Source organism: Scleropages formosus, chromosome 13, assembly GCF_900964775.1.
Source record: "Scleropages formosus chromosome 13, fSclFor1.1, whole genome shotgun sequence".
In the NCBI taxonomy this organism is placed as follows: Eukaryota; Metazoa; Chordata; class Actinopteri; order Osteoglossiformes; family Osteoglossidae; genus Scleropages; species Scleropages formosus.
In genome coordinates, this window is record NC_041818.1 from 21,542,660 (window position 1) to 21,560,569 (window position 17,910).

The 17,910-nt window shown below is 43.9% G+C and overlaps 1 protein-coding gene across 1 annotated transcript; it reads left to right on the plus strand.

Moving 5' to 3' along the window:
• Positions 1-4,156: 4,156 nt before the first annotated feature.
• On the plus strand, positions 4,157-15,306 carry ache (acetylcholinesterase (Yt blood group)). The gene is made up of 5 exons (XM_018733223.2): positions 4,157-4,414; positions 9,352-10,810; positions 11,103-11,295; positions 11,577-11,755; positions 12,468-15,306. Exons 2-5 carry the CDS (start codon positions 9,397-9,399, stop codon positions 12,587-12,589), a joined length of 1,908 nt encoding a protein of 635 aa, XP_018588739.1. The 5' UTR covers positions 4,157-4,414; positions 9,352-9,396; the 3' UTR covers positions 12,590-15,306.
• The last annotated feature ends 2,604 nt before the right edge of the window (positions 15,307-17,910 follow it).

A 17,910-nucleotide genomic window follows, 5' to 3' on the forward strand; every position in this document is an offset into this window, starting at 1 on the left:
CCACGATGAGGGCTTATTGGGTGGACAAACAAAAGATGAAAAGTTTATAAAAGGTCACAAGTAACCTTCCTATACTATTTAATTGACTAGTTGCTTCTAATTGAACTGTCAGTTTTTAATCGAGCAAATCATTGCTGTAACAGAGTATAACACCTATATCCAGATTATTTTAAATGTTTACTAATCGTTTTGTTAACTGCCTTGGTATCAATTTTGTTACTGTATTATATCTTAAATTCAGTCAAAGGCTTATTTGCCATGTGAGTAAAATTAAACTTTGACCTTTGAACATTTGAACTTGAATTGTGTGTGAGGTGTGACATCCTGTAGTGCAGTTGCTGTATTTTTGCTGTTAAAATCAGGCCTGAATTTCTGAAGTCCATATACATTCCGTGCTTGAGGTTCCCTGGTTTATGCAGTACATATGTAGTGATGTTCCATTAAGACAATGTCTGCTTATTATCTTTCTTTCACTGTGGCATATCTTACACATATGCTTTTTGTCTCATAGCTTACCACTTGTCTTCCTCTCATTCCCAGGTAATTGAAAATTATTTTGATTTAATCACAGAGAATTAATTTCTGGCCAAAGGGAACGGCTGAGGACTTCAGGTTGAGCCGAGACAGATAATCAATGGCAACTGTGTTAACGCTGAGGTGGTGAGCTGGAAACCAAGGTTGGAGAGTTACAGATTCCTCTCTGTGCGCTCAGCGACCGTCTTCACAGGCCCTCAAACATACAACAGATATAGAAAACAGACTGTGACCATGCACCGTCACGTAGAACTGAATCAGCATTAGAGATGTTCAAAGATAGCTTGTAGTAAGGCTCCATTTACATTCTGCTCCTTATTCTGAGCATAAGTACATTGTTTTCCTTTTAAAATATGAGCAGAAGTGAGCACTTCGGGACAAATGTGTCAAAAAAATGGCACTATAGAAAAATCTACTTTTTATTTATTCTATATGGGGGGGGCGCAGTGGTGCAGTGGGTTGGACCAGGTCCTGCTCTCCAGTGGTCTGGGGTTCGAGTCCTGCTTGGGGTGTCTTGCGATGGACTGGCGTCCCGTCCTGAGTGTGTCCCCTCCCCCTCTGGCCTTACGCCCTGTGTTGCCGGGTAGGCTCCAGTTCCCCGCAACCCCGTATGGGACGAGCGGTTCCGAAAGTGTGTGTGTCTGTGTACTTATTCTTTCATTCATTATACTTAACATTGAATGAACATGATTGTTCAAACTGTATGTCAATAGGCACTTTTTTTCTATAATATCTTAACTTTCATTGTCCCTTTGCAGACTGAAACTGCATCCCATCAGCCATCTCTCTGAGTCCTTTGCCACTAGCTTCTTTACCAATGTAATTTACATCATTGATAGTGGTCGAGTCCTTCAGGGATTTTGAACAACTGGTAGTGTTATTCATTCTGATGTGGATGTGGACAGAGTGGGAAAGTGGAACAGCATAATCGAGCAATATGAACACACCGCTTATATTTGGCAAGGGAGGGCAATGGTTGCATGGTGGCCAAGGCGACACTGCAGATGCTCTTTTTGGTGTTGTAATATTGTCCCTTTATATGACACTTATACTGTTATACGGATACTGGCTTTGGAGGCTGGACACCAGAAATGAATATTACATATCAAATTTGACTCACTTGTGCAGCAATACACAATGGTTCCTTGTGTTATTATCATTCAAGTTATATATCTGCAAAGATATTAACAGTTTCCAGTTTTTTATTTTATTTTATTTTATTTTTCTTCACCATTCTGTTTGCTCAAAGTTCTGCTGTGCAGTGAAAGTAACATGTGTTTCCAAGTCCAACTTATAGATGGCAGTAAAATGTACCCTAACAACTTAGTGAGAGAAGATGACAATTATTGCTTATGTTTACGGAGACGAATGGGTCAACAACTGTCATTGAGTAGGAGTTTGAGGGCACAAAATACTTTTACTTTCAGTCAGTTTTAAATTAATAAAAATTTTACTGTGAGTTTAAATTTCATGTTGTTTGATTGTATTAAGAGGGGCGCGGGGGCGCAGTGGGTTAGACCAGGTCCTGCTCTCCGGTGGGTCTGGAGTTCAAGTCCCACTTGGGGTGCCTTGCGATGGACTGGCGTCCCGTCCTGGGTGTGTCCCCTCCCCCTCCGGCCTTATGCCCTGTGTTGTCGGGTTAGGCTCCGGCTTCCCAAGACCCCGTACGGGACAAGCGGTTCAGAAAATGTGTGTGTGTGTGTGTGTGTGTGTGTGTGTGTGTGTGTGTGTGTGTGTGTGTGTGTGTGTGATTGTATTAAAAAATAATAAAGGTGCAGCACTGGCATTTCACCCAGGGTATCCCCAGCCTTGACCTCCTGTGTTTTAGGGATTGGCTCTAGTCCACCATAATGCATGAATTGTTGGACATATTATGACTTTCTCTGAGGTGTTCACACAACGTAACCAGTAAAAAATCGGAGGAATATTTCTATTATGTAGCATTTCAGTTGTTAAGACTTCATTGTAAAAGTGACTTTGGAGATGTAAACAAATGGAGTTAGGAAAAGAATTCCAAAATTCTCCAAAATGTGTTTGTAAGGTGAGGAGTTAGTGTATACACTTACTGAAAAATATAGCACAATGACCAAATGAGTGCAGCACCAATGTAAATACTTTTACCATCCTGTGGATGTGTGTCCTCAGGCATCAGCACTACTTTTTACATGTTCCTTATACTGTCTCTGACTTGTTGTTTCCAAAAAATGTGAGTGATGCAGAATTGTTGTGATTATTACCTAGCTTCTCTAAATCCATTGGATTGTCCCTCTTGATGAGGGCCTGGGTGTTGATGTGACGTCTCCTGACTTTTATGCCATTCTGGCTTTGCTAGTTTTCTACTGTATGACTTTTTAATAGAAACAATGGTTGCACAATGATGTCCAAATCCCAAGTGTAGCACTGTGCATGGCTGCTAACTACAGGCACAGTGGATGGGCCTGCAGGTACTGTTATGTTGACATATTTCACTATCTCTGGGGAGATGGGCGTGGTGGTGCACTTGAACACTCTCTTTAATTACCAAATGTGCAGAGAAAGCCCCTCCCAACCTTTCCTCCTGCTCTGCACAGCCAGATACTGTACATCAACCAATGCCCCCTCTCCTCCCTCCTCTGCATCTCTGCAACATTCTCGTTTTCCAGCTCCCCACATCCCTCAAGATTAAATGGAGAGAACAAAAATCACTGCAGCCACATGCACAGAGAGAACTGCTGACAGAGGAGATGGAGAGATCTGGCAGTAGAGAAATAAAGGACAGAAGAAAAAGTGATTTGTTTACGATCGTTCTGCCCTGGCAAAGTTATCTTGTTACATATTGCACAGTAATAATGTAATTCAGTTTGTAAGAGTTAATGTCCCTGTCCTGGTCAAAATAATTTGCACATATGTGTGTGTTGATGAGCCTCTGTTTGATTTCTGTCTGTAGTGTGTCCGTGCTGCAACGCACTTTGCCATTGCATCTAAATATACTTTAAGAATACCGAGGCCACGAGGACATCTAGGCAAAGTATCACCACTAATTCTAAACTTGGAAATAAATTTGATTTGAATAACATGAGCTTATCTGAGAAATGAATGGCAACAGTCTTAAAAGGATAGAGCTAATACAAACTGCAGAAAATAGTAATTATGCTAGTGAAGTAATACACAATGTTATGAATAAGCTAAGGAAATGCATTCTTTTCAACATACGTGAACTTTTTAAAATTCATTTTTTATCTCACAAAACCTTTATTTCATTCGTTTTAAAAGTTCAGTTAAGGTTCAGTAGCTATTTATGTACTAATATTACTAATAGTCACAGGAGGTGTTATTTTAAAGAATATATGTTATATTAAAGAATACATTTTAAAATTTGTATTCTTACAACTTTTGTTATTTTAGATATAGAACTTAATACGACATCAAGTTAATTTCAGTTCCAAACCCATGACAACGGTTATCTAAATTTGCTCCGTGAAAGATATTTTTTGATTAATTTTGTACGAACGTCCTTTTTCACTTTTAGAACATTTCTCACAACGACGGGGTGGGGGGTGGTGCTGGTGGTTCTCGCGAGAACTCCTTTTTTTCTTTTTTTATTCTAGGAGCTTTATTATGGGCAGTCCCTCGTACTCTCCGTAGCAGTGAAACATACACAAACGGGCACGCACACGCGCACGCGCGCTGCGCGGTCGTTAACACGTAAAGCTGGGCACTGAAGAGTGCGCGTCTCCACGCTCCGTCGCCCCGCGGTTATATTAACGCTCCCCCAATCCTGCGCCCCGTTCGTCGCGGCCGAAGCTCCGACCCCCTCGTTCAAGGACGAAGTCAGACGAGGGAAGGAAAAGCCTCGAAAGCAGTGCTGCTGAGTCGCTCCATCATCAGCGTCGGACGACAGGTACAGTAAAACACGCCCCACGCCGCGATTGCTGCAGCAACTTCGTGGGCTGTTAAAAACACACAAACACGGAGGAGCAGCTCGAGCAAATCAAAAAAACCGTCCATGATGTGGAATCCTGAGGGGAGATGCGGGAAAATGATATGATCATGGGGGTCTCGAAGTGTGCATGTGTGTGAGTGTGTGTGTGAGTCCTCATACATGTACATGTCACATGTGTGCTGGGGTGTCGGTGTTTTGCTACTGGAATGTGTTGATGTTGGTGTACTCGAGTGTGCCCGTGTGCGCGCATTTTTAGACGGCGGGCGTGTGTACTTCAAATGTGTATGTTTTGCCAAATCATATTAATAAACAAATGAAAAACACGATTCGCGCGCGGTTTTCACTGACGCTCTGTGTGTAGCTGTCATGATCATTGCATCCCTTCCGTTTTCAGCTGGGATCGTTGTCATTCAAAATGAAACTGACATCAGGGGCCAGTTTGCTTTTGATTCCTTCTAGAAATATCATCACTGTGTGCGTTTTTTTTATCGTGAAATCTGTTAAATCTGTTACCTTGCGGAAACCTTTTTTACAGCTTCTACCGGTAATTTCGATAGCGACAGGAGGAAGGGATGATCACCAGTATGATATTGCAGCTCCCATTGAGGTATGTCTATGTGTATCTTTTTTCGTTATGCAGCGCGTGCAGCTCCCAGTATGTTGCATAACTGAGTCGAGTGTAGCACACGAAACAACTGACATGCTCACTGATGGATAAACAAGTATTTCGGGGTTTGCTTCGTGTTTTCGAGGCGAGGCTTAGGCAGCAGCACCGAACGCATGTCATTTATTATAAATATGTAATTAGATTTTTGTCTGATTAGTGGGTTATTTCGTCGTGCGTGGAGGGAGACCGAGAGTCGCGCGCCGGCCGAAAATTTTTCCTGAAATGACAACGGAGCCTTGCTTGTTTACCTTCACATCATGTGCCATTTCTCCTGTGTCCTCACACCCCCATCCTCAAGTCACTTGGTTTAGATATGTGGTAAACTCCACGGAACATTTACTTTGTTTTGTTTGTTTTTGCCTTTCTTTAATGACCACGAGTGACAGCAGCCAACTGTGAGCGCAAAAATAAACAGGTTATTTTCAGCAAAACTGGCCGGTTTTGCTGCTTGCTTATGCAGTGTATATGTAAGACGTGATTCTTTTATATGTGTAAAGCCTTCAAGTGGTTAAGCTACTGTTTTATACGTCGATGTATATTAATATTAGTATTTGTCTAATTGTATTTGGGCCATCTGTGTCTGAATAATTTACAGAATGATAACGAAATGTTCATGCATGGGATCTGCTGCGATAATTTAAGACAGCGGGCATGGGAGAATGTTGAGGTAAAGTGGTCGCTGTGCACTTCTCTTGATTTTTTTTACATTTCCTAAATTTATCCGTGTTCCTTCATGTCAATCAGTCACCCCCCTCCCACCCCTCCGTGTCTGAGTCTGTAGTACAGTACGGTGTCCAACATCTTTTTGGTGTATTACACAACCCCCCCTTGGGATATAAAGATGGGCGTTCACTTCACCTGACTGACAAATTATTGCGTATAAATAGATTACATGGCAAATTAACTGCACTGCGCATTACAGCATAACGTGTAACCTATTTCAAATTTGTTATAATACAGTAGTGACTGTCCGGTGTTATTTTCACGGTGCAGCTGTCCAGATTTCGAATTACAATGGCGTGCGTGCGTGCGTGCGTGTGTTTTTTGTATGAGAGATCATCATGTACGTCGCAGTTTGGAGAAAAGCGCCTGCTTAATAAATAAATCATGTAATTGTAAACGTGTTTGCGCGTGTCTGTGTGTACGCGTGTGCCATCGGACGGAGCGCCAAACGGAGAACTGCCTCCATACGAAGGTGGGGAGCGCGCGCCTGGTTTGTGTGTGTGGTTCGGGTGGAGGGGGGGCTCGGGGGGTGGCGCGCGCTTGCTCGTCGTCACAAGCCGGACCCGCCTTTTTTTGTCGTTGACTGTACTACAGTATTTAGCAGTCCTTCAGAATATGTTGTTCATCGTCTTTATAACTCTTCAGCAAGCAATACCTGATAAAGCAGTGTCACAATGTTTTATCCTTACTGCTTTCCAGGGAGAAAGCCATAAATCATCTTGACATGTTGTGTAATACTGTACTGCATATATTAAACCATAAAGAAGTAGGAAACATAGCATAGGCAAGAACAAAGGAAAGCACACAGAAAGCACAGATATTTAATAAGAGACAGATAAAATGGGATAGAGAAGATCTATGGAGAGGATGTGGTGGGCAGTCTAGGCCACGGTTCCCTTAGCAACAAGAATAAAGTTCAAACTGAGCCTCAGAGGTTGGGAGAAAGATTGAAGTGGATGAGGTATCACACTTTTAGTGTATGCTAGAGTATGGAAAAGAAGAGTGGAAGCAAATATTACGCTGATTTCATGGTTTATGATAGTATAACATATACTTTGTAGATGCGTGAATGAAAGATATCAGAAGGATATCAGAATGAAGGATAATGAAGGGGGAGGTGTGTAGGAGTAAGGGATGTGTGTAACCCCAGACTGAAATCAGTCCCACTGTGAACTTCATACACAGATTCCAGGGTCTAATTTGGGACAGAACGCACACCCAGCCTCCCTCTCCTCACCCCTGCTTCCGTCCCTCAGCTGTCCTTACAGACATTAATAACTCCATTGAGACACACACACACACACACAGCACTACAGTGTTGCTTTCCTGAGTATTGCAGGTTTTTCCCCATCTCTCTTTTTCTCTCCACCTCTAATTCTCTGTTAAATTCTGAGGACAACATTCATTGTTCATTGTAAGTAATCTTCCACAGATTGTCTCATGTAATTAAATCAGTTTTATGAATTTTACCACATCAAAATCAGAATTTATTCATAAGTATCTTGTGTAGTGCATGATGCATTTTATTACTTATGTACCTTTGAAACATAAATATTATGAGACGATATAGCAATGTGGAACAAGGCTATAATTTCATGCCACCAAAGTTATAGCAATTAAAAGATAATACTGTTGATAATGGGAGCCACTGAGCAGAACAGTTATTTCGGAATTTCTTACTATTAGTGAATAATAGTTAAGTAGTGGGGGTTGCGGTGGCGCAGCAGGTTTTGCGGGTCCTGCTGTCTGGTGGGTCTGGCGTTCACAAGGGGACCCAGACTCTCTAGGGCACAGGAAATGATCCAGGAGAGCCGGGGATACTCCTCGATTTGGCAGGTAGCTAGCATCACATGTACAGCACAGATGAAATGGCGTTCCAGCCTGGTGGAGAGGAGATTAAGTGTCTGAAGCGGGCCTGTGGGCCCGCTTGTGCTGTTGCCAGACTGACAGGCCTGCATTGCTCTGGCAGTGTCACAACTGCATTTGAGAATCTTTCATGATTTGTGAGCTGGAGTCATCACTTCCTGTTCCCCCCTTTCTCAGCTGGAGTCTGTCCACTTTCTGGTATTAGGCGGAGTGTGTGCTGAACAAAATGATGGCTGTTTAGTGTACTGATCCAGTACATGAATCAGATTTGCTTGTGTGCTCGCACTTGTCTGCTTGGGACAGGTGCAGACAGCACACCTGGTTTTTCTGGTTGCTATATGCAGGTTTTGCTGTAAGTGGCAATAAGATTAGAATTTCATGAATAATGCAGTAAATGTGCAAATCCTCCTGAGATCTAGTCAAAAAACATTTTTGGATATATTTCTAGGATTTATAAGAAATTATCTAAACTTCAGGAGGCGCGGTGGCGCAGTGGGTTGGACCGGGTCCTGCTCTCTAGTGGGTCTGGGGTTCGAGTCCCGCTTGGGGTGCCTTGTGATGGACTGGTGTCCTGTCCTGGGTGTGTCCCCTCCGCCTCTGGCCTTACGCCCTGTGTTGCCAGGTAGGCTCCGGTTCCCCGTGACCCCGTATGGGACAAGCGGTTCAGAAAGTGTGTGTGTGTGTGTGTGTGTGTGTGTGTGTGTGTGTGTGTGTGTGTGTGTGTGTGTGTGTGTGTGGAAACATGGAATTATTTAAGAGCAGAGAATGTACTGTATAAGGTGCACAAGGACTCAGCATTGTAGCAAATACAGTTTGGGGGATAAACTTCAAGATGTGTCCTGTAAGGTGGACAGAAATGAATGGCTAGATCTCAGGAGGAGGTGAATCTTCATAACAATTAAAATAGTGTAATATAATTCCCCTAGAGTTGGTGGAAAGTTCATTGAAAAGAAACCTAATGACAGCTGTCAGCATTGAGATGGGAGTAGAGCAATAAATATGGACAGAGGTAGATGGAGGTGACACCCCCAGAATAGGCCTCTGAAGTTTAAGGGGGACAGAAATAGCCTGGACTCACAGCTGCAGGCTAAATCATGTACCCCTCTCCCTTGTGGTGCCCCCTACACTAATCCCAGTGTCATGGCAACAACACAACAGCACAAATCACAGTGAAAAAAACAAGTATATCTGTGTAATTTTAAGACTTCTGGGCTGGCAGCAGTGTTCTTTTTATGGGTTTTATTCTGTCTTAGAGGGGGGTGCAGTGGCGCAGTGGGTTGGACCACAGTCCTGCTTTCCGGTGGGTCTGGGGTTCGAGTCCCGCTTGGGGTGCCTTGCGACGGACTGGCGTCCCGTCCTGGGTGTGTCCCCTCCCCCTCTGGCCTTACGCCCTGTGTTACCGGGTAGGCTCCGGTTCCCCGTGACCCTGTATGGGACAAGCGGTTCTGAAAATGTGTGTATTCTGTCTTATTTGTCATTTTCTCAGCCTCATCACTGTTTGTTCCCTCTTCGCTCTCAAATTCTGCTTTTTCCTGGAGGTCTGTCCTTCTTTTCTCTTTTTATATGTATATGTCTGCAAATACAGTATGTATTCCTGCTTTAATCTGTTGCTTTCTTCCTCTTATTTTTCTTCCTACAGAAAAAAGGTCCCAGAAACACTGTGACTACAACCAGAAATACCATCATGAGGAGCCCCTTCCTCTTGCCCCTCCTCCTCTTCCTCTGTCTTCTTCCTATCCCAACTGTTTCCCAGAACGATGCTGACCTCACTGTGACCACCCGCCAAGGGCGTGTTCGAGGTATACGCCTACCATTGCCAGACCGTGGACATGTGATTGCTTTCCTCGGCATTCCATTTGCTGAACCACCCGTAGGGAAGAAACGCTTCCGGAGGGCGGAACCTAAGAAACCTTGGTCAGGGGTGATTGATGCTAATGCTTATCCCAATGCCTGCTACCAGTATGTTGACACTTCATACCCAGGCTTTCCAGGAATTGAGATGTGGAACCCCAACAGGGAGATGAGCGAGGACTGCTTGTACCTGAACGTTTGGGTTCCAGCATCCCCACGGCCTCACAACCTTACAGTGATGGTATGGATCTATGGTGGAGGCTTCTTCAGTGGCTCCTCTTCACTGGACGTCTATGATGGGCGGTATCTATCTTACACAGAAAAGGTGATAGTGGTGTCCATGAACTACCGTATAGGGGCCTTCGGTTTCCTTGCTCTGCATGGCTCCACAGAGGCCACTGGAAATGTGGGCCTGCTGGACCAGCGGCTTGCCCTCCAGTGGGTACAAGACAACATTCAGTTTTTTGGTGGCAACCCCAAGCAGGTGACCATCTTTGGGGAGAGTGCAGGTGGGGCTTCTGTAGGTATGCACCTCCTGTCTCCCGACAGCCGACCTTTGTTCACCCGTGCCATTTTGCAGAGTGGGGTCCCCAACTGCCCTTGGGCTACTGTCACCCCGGTAGAAGCCAGACGACGAGCCACTCTGCTGGGCAAGCTGGTGGGATGCCCAACTGGCAATGACACTGAGCTGGTGGACTGCCTTCGCAACCGGTCGCCCCAGGAGCTCATCGAGCAAGAATGGCACGTGCTACCGTTCAGCAGTCTCTTCCGCTTCTCCTTCGTTCCCGTGATTGACGGGGTGGTGCTACCTGACACACCAGAAGCCATGCTCAGCTCAGGCAACTTCAAGGACACCCAGATACTCCTTGGGGTCAACCAGGATGAGGGCTCCTACTTCCTGATCTACGGAGCTCCTGGATTCAGCAAAGACAATGACAGTCTGATTTCTAGGGAGGACTTTTTGGCTGGAGTGAAGATGAGTGTGCCCCATGCCAATGACATTGGCCTGGAGGCAGTGGTGCTGCAGTACACAGACTGGATGGATGAGAACAATCCGCTTAAGAACCGTGATGCCATGGATGACATTGTAGGAGACCACAACGTCATCTGCCCTCTCCAGCATTTCGCTAGATCTTACGCCCAACACCATGCTCAGCGCTCACAGGCAGCAGCTGGGGGGCCCACCGGGGCAGGGGTTGGCAGTGGTAATGTAGGAGTAATCGTCAACAGTGCTACCAACTCACAAGGTAAGACCACAGACAGCGTGTGTAGCGCTGCATGAGTTAGGTCAGACATACAAGGCTTAGAAAATGTAAAGTGATTATGTTTGTGCATTTTACTACTAAGTACAAAAGGATGGAACTGATTTAATATCAACCTTATCAGTTAAAGTATTGGTTAAAGACCTGAGTTATAGGATGAATTGTCTAAAAGCATTTTCTTTCTCAGACATGATGTCTGTCTGCTGGTGACATACATAGCTGAGTATTTTTCACTCCTTTTTTTCTCCAACTCAACCTGTTTGATCACTCTGTACAGGGGGAGTGTACCTTTACCTCTTTGACCACCGTGCCTCCAATCTGGTCTGGCCAGAATGGATGGGAGTCATTCACGGTTACGAGATTGAGTTTGTGTTTGGTCTGCCACTTGAGAAGAGGCTGAACTACACAGCAGAAGAAGAGAAGCTCAGCCGCCGGATGATGCGATATTGGGCCAATTTTGCCCGCACTGGGTGAGGATGACTGGGGCACTGGAAGAATGGAAAGGTGGGACTGTGTTGGGAACATGAATGAGAGAATGGAAGCACTAAGAGACTGCTACCACCAAATTTGATGGTTAGAGTTAGGAGAAGTCACTTGTACAGAACCTGTCTGGGGATGTGGAGGTTCAGGGTATGTTGATGGTGTATAGGTAGATGATCACAGAAAGAGTAGTGTTGTACCACAGAACAGCAGAGAATAAATCAGCATTGCCCAGGTCACCCTAACTACTTTCCATCGTCTTCTACCTCAGCAATCCCAACGTCAACGTGGATGGAACGTTGGATAGCCGTCGGCGATGGCCCGTGTTCACAGCAAGTGAGCAGAAACACGTGGGCCTGAACACAGAGCCGCTGAAGGTGCACCGCGGCCTGAGGACCCAGCTGTGTGCCCTGTGGAACCGCTTCCTACCCCAGCTGCTCAACATCACAGGTAGCATATCATCTCCACACTTAATGACCTACGTAGACCACAGGTAGCAGATCCTTGCCACAGTTCCTTGTTCCACTGGGGTTACAGGTAGTAGAACATCATCACCATTTTTCCTCACTCACAGACTTTACAGGTAGCGCATCATCTGACTTCCTCTTGTAGAAATATCACAGGTACATAGTATATTCATAAGTTTTACCTGTTGACATTGGTACATTATTTCGCAAAATATAATTCTTTTGAAAAAAAATCTGGTGTCCATTGATAGTTGGACATTGGACCACATGCCCTCAAACACAGTTAATAATCATTGTGCGGGTGGTCAGGAGTTCTATGACTGATGGAGGCCAGGAGTGAGTTAGTGAGAAACAAGAAACAAAAAAAGGAGACACAGGGTAGAACAGAGGGAAGGGGTGAGGGTGTGTAAGCATTAGGCTTAATCATTTAAAAATATAACAATGTTTGTATGCCTTTCTCTCTGCTGTTTTCCTGCCATCTTCTACTATTAGTTTATAGGAAAGCTGAAAGTGCCCTTTATTTCTTAAAAATGTTCATTCATCTTCCAAATTCCAGTCAGCATCAGTACACAGCCTGTCCAGGGAGGTGATCTTTCTTTCCAACTCATATCATTGACATTGATCTAGGCATGTCTGTTGGTGATAATAACTGGTCATAATTACTGCCTCGGTTGCTCCTTCTCATCTCTCTGTAGACAACATTGATGAGGCTGAACGACAGTGGAAGGTGGAGTTCCACCGCTGGAGCTCTTACATGATGCACTGGAAGAGCCAGTTTGACCACTACAGCAAACAGGAACGCTGTGCAGACCTCTGAGGGGCGTGCACCAGGTCGAGGGAAACAAGGACAGAGGGAGAGAGGAAATGGGATAGGCTGACCGCATCACTCCATACTTATGTGATTGAGACAGATGCTGGGGGCAATAAACTGAAAGCAGTGAAATCAGTGGCACCGAGGGAACACAGTTACCCTCACAGTACACTTTCCACAGATCATTGGCTACTCTTTACCCAAATCCAGAGACTGATGGGCAAAGGGGCGTGGCCACACATGAGCCACATACCCCGTCAGGCAAGGGAGTGCATGTGTGCTTTCAGTTCAGAGAAATTGGAAAACAGCAGGATGTAAAGGGAAGCCTATGGAGTGACACGGTCGTCCAAGAGAATGTGTCTCAGAGAACATCTGGGAAAGCAAAAATTCAGACCTCTGAAAACAGAGTATGTGTGTGCGCATGAGTGTATGCGTGTGTGTGTGGGTGGGTGTGTGTGTGCACGAGTATCTGAGTGTGCATTTGTAAATCTGAGAATGAGGAAGCCTCATCTACTCTGATCCCAAGAAACCCAGGTTTTTTTTTAACTTTATGATTTTATTTAATACTATCTTACGATTTTTTATTTCCCAGTACTTACCACTACTTAGCATTGTATCTGTGTGTTGGCCTACGCTGCTCTCTGTGCTGTCGTTATGTCTCCCATTTCCTCTTGCTTTTTGTTCTTTTGTAGTTGCCTTCTTGTGTGATATCTTCCGATGTGTGTCTGTCTCCAGATGAGATGAAAAGTGGTGTTTAGAAATAGGAATCAGGAGCCATTTTATCACTGTTTGGAGATGTGCACTGAACCGCACCATCAGGCTATGTGTAGTGTCACCTGTTCCACCTGTACTCTTCTCTTACGGCCCTCTGAGTGCATGAGTGTGTGTGTGTGTGTGTGTGTGTGTGTGTGTCCTCCTTGCACAACCCCTGCCAAGTCTGCCTGTGTTTGCTCTTGAGTTATTTTCTCCTGACCTGCAGCTTTACTCTGAGTGCAACTGGTGTTGTTGCTGTGCCAACGAATCAATGCAATTCTGCAGTTCTACATGTACCCCCTCCCGCCCCCTGCCAGGAAGGGACTGCTTCTCGTAATCCAAATGGAGAGAGTGTGATTGCCTCAGTGCTTTTTAATTTGACAGAGAGCTGTGTCAGGCCTTTGCCTCAGATGGGACTGCCAGTGCTGGAGGGGGTGTGGGACAGGGAACGGCTGGGGGCCGAGAGAAAAGACAAGCCCCATGAAATCTACTCGCATACCTTTGAGTGATTTCACCAGTGCTCTGTTTTTTTCTTTTTTTTTTTCTTTTTTTTTTTTTCTTTTTTTTTTCTTTTTTTGCTTTTTCTGTCATCTGCATGCATCACTGTCTTCTGTCAAAGTCAGGGGCTTTCAGGGGTGTTATTTATTTGAATTCAGGATTTTCATGCGTTTGAGTGGATTTTAAAAATAGTTATGTTCATGTGTGGCTGATCGCCAATTTTGTTTACTGTCTGACCGACAGGTATTACTTATTTTCACTCCTGATGATACTGCAGAAAGGTTGTGGATCTTCTAGCAAGCATCCTGATTAGTTAATCACCGGGCATGTTATTGCTAAAGATCAAAACTGGAGTGGAAAGTTTAGATTAAAAATGTAATTACATGAAAATGACATGAGATTTAAAGAATATTTATTAATGAACATTTAAGAATAGAGAAAACATTTGTGTGGGCATGTTTTGGTGAGTCTGAGTGACAGCTGCTGAAGTGCCTCTTGTCCAATGAGAGGCCATCCTTTCCTCCTCCTCCTCCAATGAAACCTTCCGATGCATGCCCTGAGCCCGCCTCCCATCCGTATCCTCCTCCAAATATCGTGACTGTTATTTTCTGTAAGAAATGACCCTATACTTATGTGTAGAAACTGTGCATAACACTATTCTTATTATCTTATGGAATCAGATGTTGTTATTATGATAATGTTAGCAATAATTACATGCTGTAGTGTAACATTTTATTATTCAGAAATTAGGATGGTGATGATCACGGCTAGTGATACGAAGATGAGGAGCAGGTTATGTCTAGACAGAGTGACTTAAAAGTGCCATATTTCTAATACAGTAATATTTTACTTACTACCATAAACCTGCCACACAGCAGTTCTTACTGTTGCCATTATTTTAAATAGAATGACATTTGCAGCTGATGTATCCACTGACCCAAGCTTGCTGCTAGCTACTTGCTGTTGCTTTTACCCAGTCATATTGTGTTCTTTCACGAAAAAAAACATTCTAATCAACAGCTACACTCATAATTTTTCTTCTTAAGACAAGAGACGACCTCAATCGAAGTGATAAAGTTACAGTTTAATGGCGTAATCATGAAAAAAAAAAAAACCCTGCGCTTTAGCTGTGCAACTTTAGAAGTGAAACAGGTTCAAAATAAAACCACTGTTCAAATAATTCCAGCACTTCAGAAGGCATTCACATACTTTATTAGTATTATTATTATTATTATTATTACCACCATTGCAAGTAGAATGCTGTTACATTTCATTGCTATTATCACTGTCAATCTTACAATTACAGTTAATGTGCTGATGATGACTATGGCTGAGGCCAGTGTTCCTGTGCCAAACTGTCTTTGTGGCGGCTGCTCTGTGCTGGTCCTGCTTGGTGTGTCTGCGTTTGCCCTTCTGGTTGCTGTATCAGAAGCCCTGAATACAACCTCAATAAACAGACTGAGAAAAAGCCTTCCTGTCTTTGTCTCTACACTGCCTCTCTGTCTATTTGTCCAAGTGTGTGTGTGTGTGTGTGTGTGTGTGTGTGTGTGTGTGTGTGTGTGTGTGTGTGTGTGTCTTTTTTGTCAGCCTGTTTGTGTTTGTGTTGGTCTGTCTGTATATCTTTGTCTCTGCTTGTCTCTATGTGTCTATTTTTGTCTCCTTCTCTCTCTCCTGTAGCTGCCAGTATCCAGTTAATTGCTATGGTTATAACCTACATGATGCTCAAAGTACTGTATCACCTACAAGATGTGATCAGCAAAAGCAATGTGCTTCTCCACCTATGACCACTTGGTGGTCCTGCTCACAAAGGCTCCAAAATTGAAAACCTGAAGGATCTTGGGTTTGGCTTCAGTATGGTGGAATGAACACCACCTATCTCTCAGAACTACTGAATCCCTTAGAGTATTCAAGAAGGGTCTAAACACATCTCTTTTGGACCAACTTCCCTTCTGATCTATTGACAGCAACATAAATTTGCACCACACCATCTGTAATGATGTTCATATTTCCTATGCGACTCTCAGTTCTATAGGCAGTTACTCCAGTAAAAACATTCATTATCAGACTAACTTTACTTTGGTAATTGTCTAGTGATGTATCAAAATGATATACACATAATTTATCTAAAGTTTTTAATCTGCTGCCTAATGCACATTTGTGTGTCACTTTGGAGAAGAAGCATCTACTAAATGAATAAATTTAAATGTGTGTGTGTGTTTGTCTGTTTTCGTGTACCTTTTCTCATGGTAGAGTTTCACTGGAACTCAAACCAATATAACTGCTTCTTGCCACATGAAACCTCAATAAGCATTTCACTATTGCTCTTCTCTTGGGCACCAGCATCTTTCTGACAGTGATCATTGGAAATGAAAGAAAAAAAGTCTACATTTTCCTTTCTTGACAAAACAAATTCTCTGAGGACCTGATATGTTCAACACTCACCAACCAAAACAAGTCCCTGTCACAAGCCTCCTCTTTGTGTGTTGATCCAGAAACAACAGTGGGCAGGAGGGGCATGGATATCCAGCTTTTAGCAAGGTTCTATACATCCTCTTTGTTGGATGACCCAGGGCTTCCTTTAATGAGTGAAACATCCTTTCTAAATTGAAACTTCACTGTTTGCCTCTAGTGAGCAGATGTTTGTTCTGCCTTTCCAGTACACTTACTTAACTGAATGTTCAATGAAGAAATATAGCACACAAGCCATCCTATGCACAGCTGTTAATTTTATAGTTATAAAATTCATTTGTGCTTACCCATCTTGTTATATTATTTCAAATGACAATGTTCTACAACTAATCTGTGATTTACCAAAAGTAGCATTATACACAGTAATAGTATTTCCAGATATTTTCAGCGTCTTTGAAAGTGACAATATTCTGGAATCATTTTAGAAGTGAAACCATAAAGTCAACGCCAGATGGCACTGTGTTTACATATTGTGTGTGTGTGTATTATTATTATTGTGTAACATTTTCAGGGGAGTGTGGTGGCAGAGTGGGTTGGACCAGGTCCTGCTCTCCGGCGGGTCTGGGGTTCGAGTCCTGCTTGGGGTGCCTTGCGACAGACTGGCGTCCTGTCCTGGGTTTGTCCCCTTACGCCTTGTGTTGCCGGGTTAGGCTCCGGTTCCCCGTGACCTCCTATGGGACAAGCAGGTCAGTGTGTGTGTGTGTGTGTGTGTGTGTGTGTGTGTGTGTGTAAGTAACATTTTCCTATTTTTACAGGTGTTAAACTATTAACTAACTACCACTCTTCCCCGTTCTGCGCTCGGCTACTCTGACCACTGTCTGGTTCACCTAATCCCCACATACAAACATAAACTTAAATCTGCCAAACCCACAATCACTACAGTGAAGAAATGGACAGATGAAGCCAAGTCGGTTCTGCAGGGCTGCTTTGCTTGCACCGATTGGAGTGTATTTGAAGTAGCAGCTGACAACCTGACAAACTCACTGATGTTGTTACTTCTTACATAAGTTTTTGTGAAGACACATGCATCCCGACCACCACTCACAGGAAATTCAACAACTACAAACCGTGGTTTACTGCTAAACTGAGGCAGCTACGGAAGGACAAAGAGGCAGCTTATAGGAGTGGAGAAAGGTCATTATACAACAAAGCCAGAAACATGCTAACTAAAGAGATCAAAACTGCTAAGCGACGTTATTCCAAGAAGCTGAAACAAACATTCTCAGCTAATGATCCGGTGTCAGCGTGGAGAGGCCTACAAGCCCTCACCAACTTCAAAGCATGATGCCCTCACTCAGGTAACACCCAACAATTGGCTGAAGACCTGAACTTTTTCTACTGCATATCTGAGGGGCCCATTAACCAGCCATTAACACCTGTCCACCAGTCTCCACCAACCCACCATTCTTCCCATCCAACTTCGACGATAAGTGAAGATGATGTAAGGCGTCTGTTCAAAAGATTAAAGACAAGGAAGGCCCCGACTCTGATCAGGTGTCTCCGTCCTGCCTGAAAATCTGTGTGAGCCAGCTGTCCCTCATCTTTACACAGATCTTCAATAGATGGTTGGAACCAAGCATGGTCCCAACGTGCTTCAACCGGCTCCA